General features: G+C 41.5%; 2 protein-coding genes across 3 annotated transcripts; both read right to left on the bottom strand.

Annotated features, from left to right (window-relative positions):
• Nucleotides 1-601: 601 nt before the first annotated feature.
• znf292a (zinc finger protein 292a) lies at nucleotides 602-15,892 on the bottom strand. Its single transcript, XM_089004731.1, has 8 exons — nucleotides 15,667-15,892; nucleotides 13,159-13,313; nucleotides 11,585-11,663; nucleotides 11,258-11,393; nucleotides 10,960-11,162; nucleotides 7,543-7,679; nucleotides 7,161-7,302; nucleotides 602-7,072 (listed from the first exon to the last, which is right to left on the bottom strand). The coding sequence occupies exons 1-8, from the start codon at nucleotides 15,814-15,816 to the stop codon at nucleotides 1,010-1,012; spliced, it is 7,065 nt and encodes a 2,354-aa protein (XP_088860857.1). The 5' UTR covers nucleotides 15,817-15,892; the 3' UTR covers nucleotides 602-1,009.
• A 1,132-nt stretch (nucleotides 15,893-17,024) lies between these two features.
• Nucleotides 17,025-20,817, bottom strand: cga (glycoprotein hormones, alpha polypeptide). Of its 2 annotated transcripts, none has more exons than XM_089004474.1 (4): nucleotides 20,732-20,757; nucleotides 20,527-20,634; nucleotides 20,222-20,406; nucleotides 17,025-18,608 (listed from the first exon to the last, which is right to left on the bottom strand). In XM_089004474.1, the coding sequence occupies exons 2-4, from the start codon at nucleotides 20,618-20,620 to the stop codon at nucleotides 18,534-18,536; spliced, it is 354 nt and encodes a 117-aa protein (XP_088860600.1). In that variant the 5' UTR covers nucleotides 20,621-20,634; nucleotides 20,732-20,757; the 3' UTR covers nucleotides 17,025-18,533. The 2 variants fall into 2 exon arrangements, with proteins under 2 accessions (XP_088860600.1, XP_088860599.1); XM_089004473.1 differs by having other exon boundaries at nucleotides 17,026-18,608; nucleotides 20,527-20,638; nucleotides 20,732-20,817.
• Between the last annotated feature and the right edge of the window lie 383 nt (nucleotides 20,818-21,200).

Here is a 21,200-nt window from a genome sequence, read left to right on the forward strand (position 1 = left end):
TTCGAATTGGCAACCCAAAAGGGGTACCAACGCCTTCTTGCAGGCGCTAGTCAACGGCAGAGTTTTCGCAAACTATGATTAGCTAGTCACTAGCCAATCATAGTTTGTATAGTACTGCATTGGCTAATGATTTACTACAAATCCACGAGGGATCTGTAGTAAATTACACCGCACTTTTTTCAGTCTGGATTGATTCAGACATAGCATTACTGAAGGCCTAGCGATGAAATCCATCAATGTGCTTGACATTTAAACATCAAATTTAATTTCTCAAGAGACAACTGCCCCTAAATTAACATAATTGGTTAGAACCATAATGTCCATTCTTTTGTCCCTGTAATAGTTAACACAACAGGTTGTAGAAACTATATCACACGCTCCAGTTAATGTCATAAGAAATCAATATAGCTGAGGTATTCTTGTGTGTTCAATTTTAACCGTTTAGTTAGTCTTTTCTTTTCATCGTGATAAATGTTAGTCAAACTAATTGGTCATGAATCGACACAGCAAGACGCGACTCACTGTCTGTGCAAGGAACCCTGACTGACAATACACCTCTCACACATTAAAGTACACAGACAATATTTTACAAAAAGAGCAGTAACGTTTTATTGAACACTTTGTGGAAGACATGTAAATATTACAGATAGGTCTACTAGTGTTTAAAAAGGATGAAATAAATACAAACGAAACATTAAATCCCATAGGGATATATAAAAACATTTTTCAAAAGTTTCCATTTAGCAAAAAAAACATCTTCAGTACTAAGCATAAATACAAACATGAATCTAAAATCTATGCCCTAGGGATTACCTGGTTATTAGAACTAACATACATAATTAAAATCATCCAAGACATTTAATTTCATGGTGTATAAAATTGGCCATTTTTTTTCAATAACCGTGACCATTACCAATAACAGTTGGAAATTTGATGCATTCTCAAATCATTCTGCAGCATACTTCTCAAATCCTGAGTGAGACGGAGTTGGAAATAAAACACGGGGGGGCTATGATCCGCTGTAAAGCCACTTTTTGATCATGACCAAGGGCTTCATGTCTTGCAGCTGCTTAAGCAAAAGATCAGCACCGTTTGAAAACGTTTTATCCATGACTATCTTCACATTGCTCACCGATTTGAGATTATGTGGATTTCTAAAGTCAACTAGTTTCTCACAACCTTCAAAGTGATCACTGGTTTTAGTTCTTAAAGCAGTCCTGTGTTTATGGGTTTGTCGTCTTTTGGACGGCAGCTCGGAAATAGGCTTATCGCCCTGTTTGCGTTTGGTGGGATGGGTTGAATCGGCCGTTTCCAAGAACTTCAGGAAAGAGTCCTCCAGCCCCAACGGTTTGAAAGACCCTCCCATGGCGTTAACCTCCTCTTGCTGCTCTTGGGCTACGGGGGTAGCAGGATTTGAGTTGTCTCTCGAGCCGCTAACAGTCATACGAGTGCGAAGGGTTTGTATCCTATCGGGACAGGCTGGTGTTGGATTGACGGGTTTTCGGGGACGCCCTCTTTTAACGCCACCCTCTGTCCCGGATGAGGATTGTGACTCGAGGCCTTCGTCGTTAGAAAGCTTGCTGTCTTCTTGGCTTATTGTTTCCGGCGACTCCTCTTTGTTTTGTTCGGCGGGTTTGACGCCCTCCTCCGGCTCACTCTCCTGAGACGATGCACCGTCTGATTTGTCTGTGTCTTTGAATCGGTACTTTTTGCAGAAAATGAACTGGCTCCTCTGGTCTTCGATGTATCTCTCTGTGAGGCCATGCGTCACGTAATGCTTAAAAATACTTTTCTCTGCTTCCTCGATTGTGTCGCAGCCTATTAGCATGCATGGGTACTGCAATGGCCACTTTTTCGTGCACATGGTCGTTGCTTCATCATGTGTCTTAAGCGTAGGCTTTCCAAAATTGGTCCAATGTTCAATGGTCTTTCCTTCTTTTTTCTTGACATTCTTCTTCTTCAATTTGAATTTGTTTTCCATATTTTCTTTTCCATTGGTCATCCCAGGCAATAGCGCGATAGATCTATTCCTTCTTCCATCCGTTGATTTTGGCTCATAAACATAGTCGTGCTTTTTAATCAGGTGGCGAAGAAGATTCGACTTTGTGGAATAAAAGCGCTCGCAGCCCTCGTACTCGCACTTAAAAGTGGTATCCACCGAGCCACTGTCCGAAACGGCAATTTCTTTGTGGAAATTCTTTATGTGCTCGATGTACTTGTCCACCGAGTTAAAAGGCAGGGCGCACTCAGGCCGATCGCAGGTGAAGGTTCCGATGACCATGGTCGCCATCATTGAAGTGGCTTTGTCGCGTGTGAATTTGTGAAGCAGAAGATAATGTTGCACTAATCTTGTGACTCCCATGAATACACGGGAGCAGTTTTTGACTTGACACCTGACTTCGTGACCTTTGCCCACAATGTCATAGCTATCTTGACCGTTTGGTACGCTAATCATCTCGGGGCTGCTCTCACCATTGCTATGGGGCAGGGACGATTGATGCATGGCCCGGTAATGGAGGATCAAGTTGTGCTGGATGGTAAATGCAGCACTGCAACCTTCGTGAACACAACGATATGGTCTATATGGATTGAAGGCGTTGTCGGCGTCACACATTTTAAGCCCCATTCTTTTTGGCAGCTTTTTGTGGACTTCATCGAGGTTGGCTGTGGTTTTGGAGCTGCTTGCTTTTTCTGGGGAAGATGAAGCAGAAGGACTGAACTTTGGTACCCTTATTTTGCCGACTGTGTGATGCTCATTTGCTTTCGTGAGACCGCATTTCTCCGTAAGACCAGGTTTGTGTTGGCCATCTGAGCATGTAGCCGCCAGCGTCAGCTGCTCTTCATTATCAGCCAGCATGTCTTCAACCACTGGCCTGTTATCTAAATAGGTTTGCACCGGCGGCAAACAGGTGACGGTTAATGTTGCATGTGGGAAGCCATCGTTGACGGGGTTTTCCGGAGAAGCAATGTGAGGGGCTTCTGAATTGGTTGCACTGTCAGGTTGACTTTCAATTTCAACATCAAGGGGCTCTTGTTTGATGTAGGGAAAGCCAACATTGGATTTTGCAACGCCGCTTGTGTCGGCGTCAGCCTCACTCGTCTGCGAAACGTTCAATCGGACGACTTGGGGTCTATTTCGAGCACTTATCTTATACTTCAGTGCTTCTGCTTTTGACAATCGGTGGACCTTCTCATAGTGGATTCTCAAGCCTGTCGTTCTTGTGAAGGTTTTGGCGCAAATCTGGCAAACGTACGGAGACAGTTTGGATGGGTATCGTTTCAGTTCTTCAATCATCTCATTCGAGTAATCGTGCATTTTATTCAAATGCCTGAATAATGCCTCTTTTGTCATGAATGAGTAATCACAATCTTCTCTGACACATTTAAAAGGCTTTGATGATTTTGCTAAAATCTTTTCATCCTTCTTGGATGGTGTGGGTTTGCCTTTTTTAGGTTTAGAGGTTGTGTCACAATGAGTGAGACTTTTCTCTAAGGACAAATTACCCCGCATCTTCTCTTGGGCAGCTTCAATCAAATCCAACCTTTGAAAGGCATTGGAGATTTCCATCAAGTGATCTTCTTGATGAGGTCGAGCGGTAACAGTATGAGCTATCGCTGATGCCTTCTCTTCCTGACCTTCAACGGCAGAAGCGGTGACGTTTGAAAACTCGGTTATATTTGTATTTTGAGGTTCTTGTTTCAGCACCATGGAAGAGTTCAGAGGTGTAAAGCTACACGATTCTTGCGGGAAATCACCATTTGACACGTTAAAAATGGCTCCATTCGTTTCCGGGACATGTGGATCATTGAGAAAATCGAGAAAGGATGTCGGCAGATCAGCAGTCAGGTCAATTTCATCTAACGGCCTGCACTGTGAGCGTTTCGAGAGATGACCCCCGAGGGACTTTGTGCTCGTGAACTCTCTGAAGCACCTCCTGCAAATCACCTTGCCGTCCTTAATAATGGCTGGCCATTTGGTTCGCTTGCTTAGCTTACCGCGCTTTCCTTTTGGGCTGTCAGTATCATCTTTTTCATCAGTAGCTTCGCATTCTGCAATAGTACAGTCTCCTTCAAAGTGAAAGTCGGTCTGGGTGACGGTGTGTGGGCTAAGCATGCCATCCGCAGCATTGTCGATTTGTCCAAATAGAGGGGTTTCTGTATTTTCTGCTTTGATTAATTTCCCTGCAGCTTTTGATGTTTCTTGGACGTCTGCAGTCAGACATTTTGTAGCAATCTCAACCGGTGAACTCTGCGTCACTGAGTTACCACTCTGAGCATATGGAGTTTGGTAGCTTCCTTCAGGTACACTGTGAATGGTCGACATGCTTTCCCCATTATCCGACTGTTCTGCCGTGTTGCCACTAGTTTTCTTTCCCTCCACTGAAGCTCCTCTGCCATCGGGAGGGATGAGTCCAAACTGATTCGCGCCATTGTGCATTTGCCCTGCGTTGTCGAGCATCAATGAACTGGATAAATATTGGGACATCAAACTTGAATCCGACGGAACATTAGACCCAGCGGCTCCATGTAAAGCTGTCATTGGGTGCTCTCTTTCAGCTGGGAGGGAAGCTGTTGTTGGATATGCATCGGGCTGCCACTGAAGATAGCTGCGGGAAGGGCACTCGCTCACATTGAAGGCATCTGGGGAGCAGCTGTTCAGTTGAGGTGAAAACCACGACTGGGACCCGTCGGGCTGACTGATTTCCCCATTATTGTTGGCGCTTCCCCAGGATGGGTACAATGTGGGGTTCACCATCGGAGTGATGGGCACAGGGTCCATTGAGGTGGGATAACACCGAGCAGGTGAGGTGGAACATCCCGCCGGGTAATCAATTTGCTCCATCCCGGGTTTATTGCATAGGGGTCCAGACTGATTTGTTGGCTGATTTGGCAGGTTGTTGTTACCGTTGGGAAACTGCCTGCGTACGACTGCTCCAGCTGGTGCCTTTTTTGCTGTAATTCTGGCCACTTTGTTGTATTTCTTGGCCAACTTCCAGTCCTCAAAGATTTCAGGATGTTGCTTTTTCACGTGTCTCGACAAACTTTTGTTTGTACTGTAAGCCCTTGTGCACTCATTCTGTGGGCAGCAATGCAGGTTTTCATCATTACTGGATACAGCGGGAATTCCAGGAAGATATCCTTGCAGTGAAGAAGGGATTTCTGTCTTGATTTGGTTCAAAGAAATCATTTGTGGTATCGCTTTCTGAAAGTCATCAGCTCCTGTGTTACTTTGCCCTGCTGCTGGTTGACTTGTCATGACATTGGTTGCAGTGGGGACGGGGTGCGGGAGAGTTTTTACTTGCTCTGACATTGTCAGGTGTGGCTGCTGAGCCACCAATGCTGCTTTCAAGGCAGCTGGTGCTGTGCTCGGGTTTGTTAGTGGAGTGTAACATTTATCCTGATCTTTGAGTTCAATATGCACCACAGAATTCAACATATTTTCGATTGAATGTTTCACTCTAATGGGAATGAGCTCTTTCCCAACCTCTGGGGAACTGCTTGGTAATGCGTTGGCCTTTGATGCTTCGTTCACAAAAGCGTTTGAATTACTCGCGTCGAGGCAAACATCAGCAGGTTGCACGTCTGCCTGACGCTGCATATTCTCCTCTGGCGGCTCAACTTTGGGAAAGACTGGAGCGCTCTCATTAATGATAAGAACATTGTTGACTACATTGTTGGGATTGTGGATCTGTTGGTGAGATAAGAACTGATCCTGTGAGTAGAACGTTTTACCGCAGTTATCTGTCGAGCAGGTGTAGGTAAGATAATGCTGAGCTTCATGATCGTACAAAAGGTAAGCCTCGCTGAAAACCTGCCCGCAGTTTGGAAACATACACTGGGCCTGAAACTCTGAGTGTGTTTTCCTATGCATGAGAAGTTCTGAATTGGAATTAAAGTTGGCCTTGCAACCCAGCTGTATGCATATGTATGGTTTGCTGCCACAATGCATCTGCAAATGATCATTGAGATGTTGAACATTCACAAACTGCCGTCTGCAATACTGACAAACCACTTTTTGTTTCTGTATCTCCAAAAACCTCATGGCCTCTTCGTCGTCTTTGTGTGATCTGACATGAGCCATGAGGTTGCGGAAAAACTTGAAGGCTTTGGAGCAATTTTTAACAGGACAGAAGCAATCTTGACTTATTTGTGTGACAGGTGTCATTTGCTCAAACTTCACTGGTTGGATACCAGTTTGCGAGTCATTATTCATCATTGTTGGAACACATATCATATTCGATGGACTTTTAGGAGACTGGGGTAGTTTGATCCCCTTTCTTACTGTTTTCATTGCTGCAAGCCGTTCTTTACAGGAATGCTTGACATGTGACGCCACATGCGGCTCTAAAACCTCTTTACTTTCAAAGCTGTCTGCACAAATAGGACACAGATACACTCCATCTTTAAAATGCTTCTGAGCGTGCCGAACTATTCTGTGACCCAAGAACTCCTTGTCACACAGAACACAATACTGCATGTAGGCTCGCCAGTTTCGAAAGCGAGATGATACAAATCCTTGCTCCCGAAGTTTCTTTGCCTCTCTGTTTTTTTCTTTTTCGTCCGCAATTTCATTGAGTTCATTTGTAGTGGTTAACAAAAAGTCCTCCAGGTCTTTGTACTCCGGCAGTTTTCCCTGTGTACTTTCCACCTCTTGTTCGTCCGTGTCATTGAGAGTGTCAATGGATGACACAATCGCTGCTTCCTCGCCCATCAGTGCCAAGCAATTGCATTTCAATGTTTTCCAGTCCCAGAACTCTGGATCAAAAGGCCACTGTGTCTTCAAGGCCAGGAGTAACTCACAGCGTAAGGAATTGGGCACCGGCAGATTCCCGTCCTCCTCAGGCTTTTGATCCGGTTCATTGTACAGTGACTCAACGGCATAGTAGGAGTCAACAGTTGGTTGGAGGAGAAATTCAGTCAGCTGGCATGCTCGCTTCACTTCAAGATCAGTCGGCAAGATGCAGGAAATAGTCTTGCAGATCGTAGATTTGCTATCCGTGTGGTCATTTGAGGTCATTTTCAGAGCTTGAATGCACATTTCCACACAAACTGGAAGACCCACTTCTCCAACCTGTCCATGACACAGAAAAAATATTTATAAAAGCTTGCTGAAATAGGTAACAAGTACATTTGCTCTACTTGGGTTGTGTTTTTGTTACCTCATTCTGGATGACTTTGATAAGGAATAGAATGTGACAGACGCTTCTGCAGAGGAGAGCCATCTCTTTGCTGTGGCTGAGGAAGGAGTCGGCCGAAGACTCCAAACGCATAAGTAGCTTACTCCAAAACAGCGTCAATTCCCTTCAAAAAGATGACGATGAATGAAGTTTGGCAAGCGAGACAATCGAATGGAAGGACATACTGGTATCAAAGTAAAAAGTTGAGTGTTTAACATTGAATGAACAATTTGGAACACTTATAGAAGATAGCAACATTTGTTAGTGACCTTACACCTCAAAAATCCTTACACCTCAAAAATCACAAGTAGTGCAGCAAGAGTTCCGAGAGTGTTTCCTTTCCAAGACAAACGTCAACACTTACCAGGCACAATAAACGTCTCCTTGAAGAAGTTGTCGCTTTAGAAAGGCGGAACATAAGCACTGTGCTCCTTTCTCGTCTCCTTCGGACTCCAAGTTACAGATCATTTCCAGAGCGTCCTTGCAGTCTATTGATGATATCTGCAGAGGCCAAAGAAACAGCAATTTCAGGAGAAATCAATCAGCTAAGGGCACTCATAACATGAGTAATTGTGCCCGTCTGGCGCAGCACTAGACCGGGGCTACGAGGTGTTCAAGCACCATCAAAAATCTGTGTCGTCTCAGGAAAGCTCACAGAACATTGGATTTTCCATATTAAAGGAATTGTATTAATGTAATAAAGGCTACATGTAAAAGTTGGGCGCAATTGTTGGTGATACTGTTCTGTCGGATCCAGTTGCTTCGACTGGCTTTCAATAGCAATGTTATGTGTTAAATTACTGAAGCTTTTCCAACTTAAAAATCCTTGTCAACACTCCAAAAGCCAAAGCGCATTGAAGACATCCATCATCCTGGCGCCCGAGTAGGCAGCGGTCAGTTCTCTCATGTTGTTTTTGTGTTTTCTTTTGGCACTTTGTGTTGTTGTGAGTCGTGTGGAACAGATGTCTGTGCCATTTGACTGTCATGGCTGGACAGCTCTGGAGCGATTGTGCTTTTTTGCGCCTGTAATTGGCAGCATTTTTACAGCCCCGCTTGGTTCAACGGAAAGTTCGGTGCTGTTGGACAGTCTGTGGCTGGATGGATGCATGGTTTGAGGAGCCCGCGATGAGAAGAAAGGAGCGTTCGCATAGAGCGCTGATACGTATGTGGAATTGTTACGGCTTGGAATTGAAGCGGATTTACGTGGGACAGAAGATGTGAGACAATCTCTTTTCATCAATGGATGCTCCAGCTTTGTGTTTGCTTTCAACATTGAGCTTGTAGTAGACATGCACATTCCACCATGACGTCCCTGATTCATTGTGAAAGGTCGCTTTGATCCTCTCCTGTTTTGTCTAGAACAGTTTCATACAAAAAAGAGGGTGCAGAAAGTGCCCAAGATTGAATGACTGTCTGTGTCTTTTGTGTTGTGTCACATTATTTGTTATTTAGTTTTTTTGTTTTTGTTTTTTTTAACTTCAAGATGGAACCGCGAGTCGCTGCCTTTACAGCAGCTCTTGTATTTTGTTTTTCTAAATCTTTCTTTCCTTTCCTCTTCCTTTCATAACTTAGCTGCTGTGAAATGTACATTTCTCCACTGCGAGACTAATAAAGGCAAATCTAATCAAATCCAATCCAACAACATGGGGGAGAAAGCAGGAGCCTCTTTTATTTGGCAGTTGTGAACAAAAGTGTTGTTGCAGCAAAGTGGAGACTGTGGAGAATAATACTGCCACATCCAGCAATGAGACACACCAACACGGTAAGCCAACAACAGCATGTTTATTTATGTTTTTTGTAGCTAGTCAGCCACAAATATTACAATGATACAGTGATAAAAATCAACTTCAAATCTATGGTGTTGTGTCAACACATTTGGAAGGCCATATTTTCCAAATTAGAATTTTAAAAAATACAAGTACAGTGAAACCTCGGTTTACGAACCCCTTGGCTTACGAACTTTTCGGCTTACGAACGTTACATTTATGAAAATTTTACCTCGGCAGACGAACTATTTTTCGGGATACACACGGAGCTGCCACAATGAGTGATATGTCGTTCGCAAACTAGCCCTTTCTCCTAACAAGAAAATGGTGGCCACTGTTTTTGTCATCTATTCCCCGCCGAGTCTTCGGTTAAAGCCACGTGATTGGTCAAGAACGCAGCAGTGGGGGATGGGGTTACAGACAGAGAGTGAGGCCGTTCTCCAAAAAAAAAAATGCCGTCTTCGGTTAAAGCTACGTGATTGGTCAAGAACCAAGCAGATGGGGGGGGGGGGGGGGGTTCAACATTAAAGAGACAGGCAGACAGAGAGCGAGTGAGAAAACACACACACGAAAGGGAGATGACAGAGCTTGAAACAAAAAAACAAAAGTGTGAGAATAGTGAGAAAATGGATAGAAAACAGTTAAAATATCCCATCAATCGTCCCATCTGTACACTTGATGCAAAAAGCTACCAACCCAGCTATACAGATCACAATTGATGAAGAACTAGATACAATTATCACAGAGAAAGCACCTGCAAGGGATCATTCCTCAAGATTGTGAAAGAAGCCTATGTTCCGCATCAAGTGTTTAATGCTGAGGAAACCGGACACTCCATTCCATCAAGCCATTAACGACCATCACAAAGATAAATAAAATGACTTTATTGTACAGTACAGTTTATTTCTTTAATCATAATAATATAGCACATTTATTATCCATAAAATAAGGTATATTTTGTGTAGTTTTAAGGCTTAGAAAATTAGAAAGTAGAAAAATATGTTTTATGGGGACCTGCGAACGGATTATTCTCATTTTAATGGTTTCCTATGGGAAATTAATTTTGGGGATACACACTACACGCCTTACACACTCTGTCTGGGAACCAATTATGTTCGTAAGCCAAGGTCTCACTGTATATAAAACGAGGCTCCAAATTAATGAAAGAAAAAAGGCACGCCTGTCAGTTGACTTGACACTGGGCACGTTTGCTTAAACCGCAGACAACAGAGCACTGCTACACTTTCTGCTGTCAATCACTACATCCCTGTGGCTCACTTTGCCTCACACATGCAGTTTTTCACAATCAGACGTACTGCCACTCTGTTCATTCGACAATTATCATGATCTGGTCTCACATGCAACACAAACAATTACGTTGATGCTACTCTGGCAACCTCGCTGGCTTGTTGGCATGTGGGCCAGCGTACATAATTCACAGTTAGCAAACCATTAAATGTGTCTGTCGTGTGGGGCCCCCGTGCGTCTGGCGCGGTGGGGCTGGGGCAACTCGGATGGTCCCAATGTCGGCGACTACCTTTCTTGGGACAGGCGGCGAGGCTATTCAATTCCCCATACACATTGTGTCCAACGGCCCATTCACACAATAGATACACTCTAGCTCTAACAACACATTTAACACTTGAGAGAAGTTGTATTTTGGGTTGTTGGCTTAGCTGAGTGGCTAATTGCATTAATTGGCAACTTTCAATTCCTGCAAAAGTAGGGAAGGACAGTTGGAAACACACCCCGAAAATCCAGACAACTAAGAAAGTGAAAAAGGTGAATGCTCAATCTGAACAATTATGTACCCAATTGTTCTATCTTGGCACATCTTCAGCACTTACTGTCAAACATATTTTATATATTTAGAAACAAATCACAAAGATGACTTGGATGACATAGATTCTGAGCGAATAATTCAAAATGTTCATGATATGTCAAACATGCAGAACAAGTTTTTCCATGAAATCAGACTAATTCATCCACAAGATGGAAGATGGGATGCTTCTTACCTCTTCCATGAGCTGCTCTTGACTTTTGGTCATGCAAATACAGAGCAAATAGGTTTGTTTGAAGTTCCATTTTCCTTCATATCCTGGGTACTCCGAGCACATCTTCGCAAGGGCGGCGGCTTTATCAACACTGTCCACTTTGATAAGGTGCTTTATGCGCATACTGAGAAGAGTGGGGCCTTCTAACTCAAGATACTCGTGAACTAAAGAAAAGCAAGGAAGAAAGAGGAAACCATGTGATAGTGCATATGGAAGACATGTAAACAACGTGCAGTAAACTGTATGTGAGAGCCAGAACCTTGCTCAGTTTGAGGAATGGTGTTGGACAAGATGCTGCTGAGTGTGGTGTTGGACCAAATGCCTTCTTGCTGTGCCAGAGCAAAAAGTGGACGAAGCTGTGCACTCCCACTTTCTTGCAAAAGGCTGTGTGCCAACTGTAGCAGAAGACAAATGAATATGTAGAGATTGACAATTTAATTTTTGCCTGTCCACACATATTAACAATATTAAGGTATCGATCCATATATATTATCTGGCTCAACTCAATGTTTTACTATTACCGGTATTTCAGATTGCGCTTTGGCCACAAAGATAATCATCCAAGAAGTCCACTAAGAGTACTGACCTTCATGGAGGACCTGAACTCCTCCCATAAGGCACAGGGGATATGCTGGGGCAGTAATAGAACCAGCTCCGCACAGCTCCTGCGAACCCAAACATTCAGCATTTCTTATGGCTACATTCAGTTGCGATCACAAATGATTGATGCGAGGACACCCATTCATCATCAACGACAAACAGGAAATACAGACTTGTAAGATGAATCTCTGTGTGTGTATTAACAATTGAAAACAGTGTTCTCTAATGACTGTCAAACAATTGATAAAATGGTTACATGCTGTTTTGTCTGTGTACTTTGATTATAGAGAATCATCGGACGCTTCACCAGGTATGACTAATGAGAACCAATACAAATGCAGTTCTAAAAAGGGTACATTTACAAAGACAATAGTTGACTATTTTGATGAACAATATCAGAAAGGAATCAATGTAATTTGTTTATTATTATGGTTGAATCAGTGTAAATTGTTCTCAATAGTTTGCCAGTAGTTCTAGCAAAAATAAGGTGTGTAATAAAACTAACACTGCATGTCTACATACTGGTGAGTGATTCTTAGTCATGGAGCTGTGCGCCAAAGTTGGCTAGAGAGCGGCACATTGGATGTCGCAAAATAATCAAATGAATTGTTTACTTATTTGGCAAATTTCAGCAGTAAAAAGTTCATGTTTTCTCTATACTCTATTGAATAATATAATTATTTTTCATGGATAGTTTTTTAAAAACACATTTTACCACTTCCTGTCAACTGAATATGATATTGCATGTTCTTCAAGGCCAAATGATGACCATCATTAGGCGCAACATAGAAACCAAATACTGTATACAATACTTCTGAGAAAGTGAAAGGTAACAAAATAAAACAAAATACACAACAGCCCCAGAAAATAAATCATTCATGACAATGGCAAGCGGCTCTAAAAATGCTTTGAAAGCGGGTGACCTCATGACGCGCACCTTGGTGAAATAACTCACAGACTATCTTGGTGTCAACAGACCCTATCACACGAAAGTTTTTTTTTCTTATTTTTTTTCTCTTTGCAACTTGATGAAGCCAGCGCTGTCATAAATGCCGTTGTGCCGTTTTTTTTTTTTGTTTTTGTTTTTTGAAAGGAGATCATGCTTGTTGCTCAATCACAGCAAGGTGAGCTGGCTCTCATAAAGACTGGTGCTTCATAGGAATGATTGCTTCTCTTGAAACATTTTAACCTATTAGTGGATTTTAATTAATAATCGAATTAAGTCATGTCACTTTCACTGTCTAAAATTCAATATAGATTTCGGTACATGTATAGTGTATTTACTTCTACGGCAAGGTTGCCGTCAAACACTTCCATTTGTTATATTTATTCTATGAATAATGAACCGCTGTCCAACATATCAAGCAGAACCAATAAATACCACAACCGGCCTCATAATGATTGTAGTTTCTGATGGTGTTCTCATATTTTTGTTATGTTATTTAGTGACAAAAAAGAGACACATTCTGAAAGGAAACTCAAATGGTTTCTAGCAATTGACTGAATTCTTCAACAGAGTCTTACAATTCAATAAAGACCATTTCCAGCGCTCTTACATACAATGTTAACTTTTCAAGTAGGAGTGGCACATTGTCACATTCGGAGGAGAGACAGGAGGTGGCATTGGCGAAGCTGAGGATGGCCACCGTGTAGACCTCCAGCAAAGGCAGTGGATCCTCGTCAGTTTTCCAACGGCCGGCATAATCCACCAGGGCCTGACCAGAAAAAAACACAATAGTTTGTGTCAAGGTCATACAAGTTGACCATTCCCAATGAGAAAGAACGTGCTAATATTGATTTTAATTGTTATCCAATACAATGCATACTCATTTATATAGCGCTTTCACAAGAGCTGCAGCTGTAACAAAGCACTTAACATAACAGTAGATGCAACACATAACCTAAAATGTCCTAATTTATATTGCTCTAAGACGACAAATAACTATTAATCAAATAAGTGCAACTTCTTCCTGAACAGACACAACATTCTGTACTCTTACTATCACACTTATGGATGGACCACATGCAAAGACCACGTGGGCACACCGGGAATTGAACCCATGACCTCCACTATGAGCCAGACGTGCAAACCAGTCTTCACCACACCGCCCAATTACAAATTAAAATGAAACCTGCATCTATCCACCCATTTTCCTCACGAGGGTCGTGGGCGTGTCGAGCCTAACCAAGCTATGACCAGGCACAAGGCGAGGCACATATGGACAAACCATTCACTCTCACAATCACATATAGGGACAATTTAGAGTGTTTCCGTAGCAAGTTATTCATGTTTTGGGAATGTGAGAGTAAAATGGAGGACTCAGAAAACCCACACAGGCATGGGGAGAAAATGCAAACTATACACAGGAAGGCCAGAACCTGACTTGAACCCTGCACCTCTGCTAACCAGTCGACCACTGTGTCACCAAGTTATGAACTACATTCATTCATTTTATTGTAGTTTGTGATTACTACACTTTTATGCAATCATAAAAGTTCATCTTGAAGAGTCACTTAAAATGAGTCTTCAGTAAATTTTATGTGAATAATATGCAGTCACTGTGACACTAATATTCCAATGGTAGCGTGGCGACTCCTTTAAGGGAAAGCCGAAAGGAAAAGAAGAAGCCAATATAGAACTTATGAACAGAATCACCAAAAAATAGCCTTAAGCAAAACAATAATGCTATTTTTTTACTTGACAAGTTAGGGCTTTATCAACAATAGTTATTATTGTGGTTATAGTTTCTAATACTGTTAGGTATAATTTTATGGATTTTTATTGGTTCAACAGTCTAACGTTCAACTCCATATATATATATATATATATATATATATATATATATATATATATATATATATATATATATATATATATATATATATATATATATATAAGCTAACATAATTACAAATATACTTAACCATTTACAACTCATAGATAGCAATGTGATTTATAACCCATTTCTGATAACCAATGTTACAAAAAGACGTGCATAGAGAATTCAACAACGTTACTTACTTAATTGATTTTCTGTTCATCAATGCCCATTCAAAAGTACCAGGAGGACTGAAAGACCCATTCATTTCATTTAGACCCCCAACGACTCTTTAATTCTCTTACTACTATTCGGTGTATGGAAACACAACAGGCCGAGCTGCACTAGCCCTTTCACACAAAGAACTTAGTTGTAAGTTGCATGAAATCCTCAATGGGAACCACATTTTTGCTGGTTACCTCATAAATATTAGAGCTAAATAGAACGACTGGGGTATCGAGCACACGCACAGATGGCATTTTCGTGACCGTAGCAAATAAATAAAAGAATAGCGGGAGAGGAATTCGGTCAAGTGACCATAGCCGCACATTCGCAACAAAAAGCATCCCCCAGTTGCAGTCACATCATTTGCTAATGTGGCTATTTTAAACGAGCATTTCATCAGATGTGATTAGCTGGGTTAAAAAAATTAGTGCACGGGGCCTAAGCTAACACCTTGGTAACAGATAATTGATTTTTCCTACCTCACAAAAGTAGCCCACTTCCTCAAGCGATCTAAATTCTCACACGGGCGACACTACGCGAGGGGATGTGTTTATGACGGCTCGATTGCACATCTGTTACAATTGTAATTAACTCATTCTGTCCTTTTTCATTTTTTCCGAAAACATTTGCTAACGTAGCTATCATTTTTCCACAGCTTGATCACTGCACATGACAGTGGGACCCTGCATACCAGCTAGCAGCATTGATCTGCTGCTAGCAGTCTGGCCTCGAAAAATGCGATCAACACAAGCATAGTGAGCGCATATGAGCCCGACCAGCCGCCTCCCAAATTCTTGATCTTTAGGCAGAATTATGAAGAAGACTAAAACATCACAGGAGGACTGGCGAAAAAGCACGAAGCCCCCCCCCCCTTGTTGCCCATCTCGGGGCTAGCAGCAGGCTAACAGTGCGGCTAGCGCCTTTAGCTACATTGTTGTAAGCCAATGTAGACGGACATCCTCGGCCAGGAAGCCAGAGAAGGGACGCAGAGCGAACAGAGCTAGCCGGGGAGGAGCGGGCGAACCTGGCAAAACTCCTGGCAGAAAATCAGCGAGGATTCCAGCGGCGACTTCGTGCTCTCCCTCAGTGCCGCGGTCAAGCCGTGAAAGCGGCCGCGGAGATCGTCGTTCGCTTTCGGTGTGTCATATTCCCTCTCCGTCTCCCCCTCCGCCATCTTCACAACAATCACGACCGCGTACGCACGCACAGATGTTACGCTGCCAGAAAGGCACACGCACGTGCACGTCGGGTGGGGGAGGGAGAAGTGGGGGATTGGGGGAGAGGGGTCGTTGGTGGGTGGGTCTGAGTCGGAATCAATCTGTTGGAGTGGAACGAGGATATCCAAAATATGCGCGTCTCACATATACACATGCCGTAGAATGTAAACAAAGCGTATACGACCTAAAGAGCAGAGGTGGCGAACTCCTTTCATTCACCACTCCCTCCTACTACTTTTAGGGGCAGAAAAACATGATGCAGGATTGTACACGTTTCTTAAGCATTTGATGTGTCAAACTTTTGAGAAATCTGACGATTATCTTTTATAGCTTCAAAATAACAAGTTAACGCTCTCATTTTTTCTTAGAAAAAAAATGGCAACATTTCTTTTTTTCTGACATGTGCAGTAATCCGGTAACTGTTCAAATTTGGTTCATGCTAAATAATAATTATTCATTCATTAAAGTTATAAAGTTATAACACTGGAGTGGTTCTCTGCCAGTAGCTGGGCAGATAACACTCACGTTCACATAACGGGCCCCAGATCGGGTGGCAGCATCGTTTTATGAGGCCTGGGAAGGTAAATCATGTGTGTTGATTTCATGTTTCAAATTGTGTCTACTCCTAAAAACACTGAGTTATAAGATATTGCAAGATTTTTTTAATTACAAATCTTCTTTTCCTTTTGGCTTTTCCCTTCAGGGGTCGCCATAGCGAATCAATGTCCTCCATCTCCGGTTTTGTGCATCCTCTTCTCTCACACCAGCTACCTCTATGTCCTCTTTGACCACATCCATAAACCTCCCCTTCAGTCTTCCTCTCGGTCTCCTGCCTGGCAGTTCAAGGCTCAGCATCCTTTTGCCGATATAGTCACTCTCTCTTGTCTGGACATGTCCAAACTATCTCAGTCTGGCCTCTCTGACTTTCTCTCCAAAAGCTCTAATATGAGTTGTCCCTCTAATGTACTCATTCCTGATCCTATCCAACCTGGTCACTCCCAAAGAAAACCTCAACATCTTTATCTCAGCTACCTCCAGCTCTGCTTCCTGTCTTTTCTTCAGTGGCTTTTTTTATTACAAATCCCCACTTTAAAATATATTGAAAAGTAGTTGAATGATTTACTCTCTTCTAATTTCAAATCCAGTTATTAGTATTACTTTTCAGTACAGTATATGTGAAAATATAAGGCAATTATATGTTTGTGAGGTGATATACAAATTTATTGTCAAATGTGAACATTAAACACATGAAATTTCTTCCCTTTCAACTAGACAACAGATACCCATGCTATCATAAAATGAACAGTTAACCAAAAAAATAAACAACAAAATATTCCAACACAACACATAATGCATAGGCAGTCATGCAATCTTAACCAGTTTCCTTTCGTACCCTTCATTTTTTGAAGCAATTTTAGATAAAAGAATAGTGAATCAAACTCTCCTCTATGACAGTGGATCAAAGACATAATGCTGACAATGTGCACACGTCCGCTACAAGCTTAGTTTGAAATCAACAAGAAGCTGTTCTGTCCATTAACAAAAAAATAGGTGGGCTCTCCTGTCTCATGTAAATCCGCTTCAATTCCAAGCCGTGACTCCTAGTTCCACATGTGAATCACCGCTCTGCGCTGACGCTCCTTTCTTCTCGTTGTCGGCTACTCAAACTATGCATCCATCCAACCACAGACTGCTTAATAACACCGAGCTTTTTGCTGAACAAAGCGAGGCTGTGAAAATGTTGCCCATTACAGGTGCAAAACCCAAGCGCTCTGGAGCTGTCCAGCAATAACAGTTAACAGAGAAGGCGCAACCACGAAGCATTCATCCTTTTTGACGAATGTTGTGGCCAAAAATGCTGAAAACAATCCATATCATCCACGCGACATAACATCAACATGGAACAAAACAAGAGACCCCCCCCAAAAAGAGACTTTTTTTGTCTTACAACAACATATTATTAAACATAGGTTTGAGCTAATGTGTTATTTCAAAGTGTGTTTAAAACTGGTAACCCTTTGGATTAATCACTTGTCAAAACGTATTTCTCAACTTCAATAAGATGGCTGACCCCAGAGACTAGACTGGTATTCTGTGATTCACTGAAAACTAGACCAGCTAGGGTGGATCTTGTCTCATTCCCCAAATAAGCTGGGGTAGCTTCCCCCTTATTTGTGACCCTTAATGAAGGCAAACAAATGAATTGGTGGATGGATCTTTTTTTTCTTTTTAGCATCTATACTTTTTATTGTCTTGAATAATGGCCAGATGAGTTCATTTCAGCATTTTGAGTTTTATTTTATTAATATATTTAACTAAGTAAAATCAATGTTACTAACACGTAGCTTAAATTCAGCATGTATAACCATTTTGCTACAAAATATCGCTCTTTTTTTAATGTCGATATTTTATTTCTTTTATTTTTTGTGCCAAACCGAATCACTACAAATAACACACTATTTAACATCAATGTTACATAAACAACACAGAACTGAAAACGAATGATTATGAGTTCACATTGTTTAGACAGGTCATAGACAAAGGCATGTCGCGCAAAGTATGACTTGGCAGTACTACAGCATGCCTTCCTAAAAAGGTAAAACATATGCACACCGAAGACAAGACATAAAGTTCCAGAACAACACTGGCAAAACTCATCGCCATCTTCCACCAGTCAGATCTTGTGATATATGCAGGTGTCGCAGTAGCACTCTGTGTGGTTTCTCACCATTAAGTTTTGCACTTTTACCTGTGAATAAATAAACGGGTGTTAATTTTTTTTTTTTTTTTTTGACATTTTTTACTGACGCGGTCAATGATGGTGTCTTGATACACTTGTCTGACTTTGGTGTAGGTGGTGTGGGATCAGTTCCCACTCAGTGACGTTTTGTGTGTGATGACTTCTCAATCTCTATATCGCCCTGTTATTGCCTAATGACCAGTTGAGGGTTTACATTCCCTGTCTCCAAAATCACATGGTATAATAATAATAATAATAATAATAATAATAATAATAATAATAATAATAATAATAATAATAATACATATGCTTTCTAAGTGCCTTTCAAAACTCTAGGCTCAATCTCCCTGTGACCCTCACGGCATTCGTAGCACAGAAAAATGAATGGATGAAAAATACAGTAAAGTCTCGTTATATCGATATTCAAGGGAGTCCGAAAAAATATCGATATAACCGAGACTATCGATATATCCGACCCTGTTTGCATGTAATTTTCTCCGTGCGTGCATAGAAATAGTATCGATATAACCGGGACTATCGATATATCCGATATCGATATAACGAGACTTTACTGTATTAAGATTTCTATTTTAAAGCGTTTTCAAACCCCAAACCGCAATTTTTCAGTAAACCAAAAACATGGCATGATTCTTAATCCATCGTATCGTCGGATAGACTAGTGATTTGTCCAAATAACATATTGTTGAGACTGACCAATATGTTTGTTTTACCCAAATCTGCAAATGATGCTGGGGATATTGGCCAGCTGTCAGGGATAATTTGAGTCAATATTCTCAGGTCAGTCACTGCCCTTGTTAGCTGTTCACACCAGGGAACCTGTTGAACTGACTGATGTTCTTCGACAATTAATAATGCAACTTCAATGTACTTCGAGACAACTAATATTTCGGTGTTCATTGTAAAACCTAACAAGTGAATTGAAATCTTGTATGCCAATGTACAGTAGATCGAGAGAGCGAGAGAGAGAGAGAGAGAGAGAGAGAGAGAGAGAGAGAGAGAGAGAGAGAGAGAGAGAGAGAGAGAGAGAGAGAGAGAGAGAGAGAGAGAGAGAGAGAGAGAGAGAGAGAGAGAGAGAGAGGGTGGGAGAGTTCATTCAACCATTTTCTCCACCACCTGCCTCTGTGAGTGATGGTTTTAAATAGTGCCTAATCCTCTGACCATGGATCCGAGATGGACTGGATTGCTTGCAAAAATTTTGAGTCTTCAATTCACTTAGCGTACATGCTTTGCACACTAGAATGACCACAGAAAACTGACATATAGGCCTCAGGTTTGATTCAAAGGCAGAACGCATCAACTGTCCTGCAGATGTTCTAATCATGTCAGATTTATTAATCCTTTAGGATGTCTTTTCATTTAATACATGGTCTAGCGATTTTTTTTAATTACTGTAGAGATAATTTTCAATTTTTGTTTGGCCAAAAGGTTTTGTACAATTGCGTCCAATAAAAAGAAGATTATGACACGTTTTAGTTGATAATCATATTTCACAATTTAATCACTACTCTGTCTTAAAACGGAATACTTTTCACACTGAAAAGTTCCCACTTGCACAGTTTTACCCAAATCTGCAAATGATGCATGGTCTCCCCTGAACTTACCAATTCAGTGTTTTTCGCAGTACAGCACGCTGCCTCTGAAGTGATATTTTTTGGATTCATCATGAGCTTCTTGATCCAGTGAGGTGTTGGGTAAGCCATTGAGAAGCAGCAGCCCTTACACTGATACACCGGCTTGTCCCGTGAGAAAAAGTCATTTTTTTTCAGCGTGCACTCATTACATCCTACTGTATAGAAAAGTAATCAGAGTTGGAATGTTTGTGGTTTACATTTTTGCAATAAATCCAAACACATAAAGCACAATCTTTGTCTTTTTCCCAATTTGAAAGAAGGAAGATACAACTCACTGTGTGACAAGTCCAAGTTGGGATATGAATTGACGATGCAGAAAATAGACGTCACTAAGAAAAGAAGTGGTCCAACAAATTTCACAGCTCCCATTATGGTTGCAGTTTCTACCTGATTGCACAAAATGTGTTTAAAACAATTCAACAACATTTCCATATGATTTACACAACACACACACATTCACACACACTATCATTAAAATACCTTCCTCAGTGTTGAAGTTTTCTCTTTTCAATAGGTCTGCTGATGATGACTTTCTGGAAAAGACCTGTCCGTTTTATACCTGCCTGTTTCACATCACTTCCTGGATTAAGTGAACCCTGACAACCTTATCTATCATCTCTCCCAATATGCATGATGACCTCTGTCATAATCCCTTGAGAGCATAGAAACGTCAACCTCCTCCTTTCTTCCATGATGGTTGTTGGAATTAATACCTTTGTTTCCTAGTTACCGATTGCTGTTTTTAATTGTTGTGTCGCAACATGCAGTATATAAACTGAGTTGTATTATTTGCAATACTAAATTAGATTGAGTACTGTAGTATTCAATTCCATTCGACTCTAAAAGCCTCAAAGTAGTTGAAATCACCAAGAGTTCCTGTATGTCAATAAGCATTCGGGCAGTGAGTACGATTCTATCCATTATCTGAACTGCTTATCCTCACAAGTGT

Source organism: Hippocampus bargibanti, linkage group LG09 (genome assembly GCF_051943395.1).
Source record: "Hippocampus bargibanti isolate YZ-2025 linkage group LG09, ASM5194339v1, whole genome shotgun sequence".
NCBI lineage: Eukaryota > Metazoa > Chordata > Actinopteri > Syngnathiformes > Syngnathidae > Hippocampus > Hippocampus bargibanti.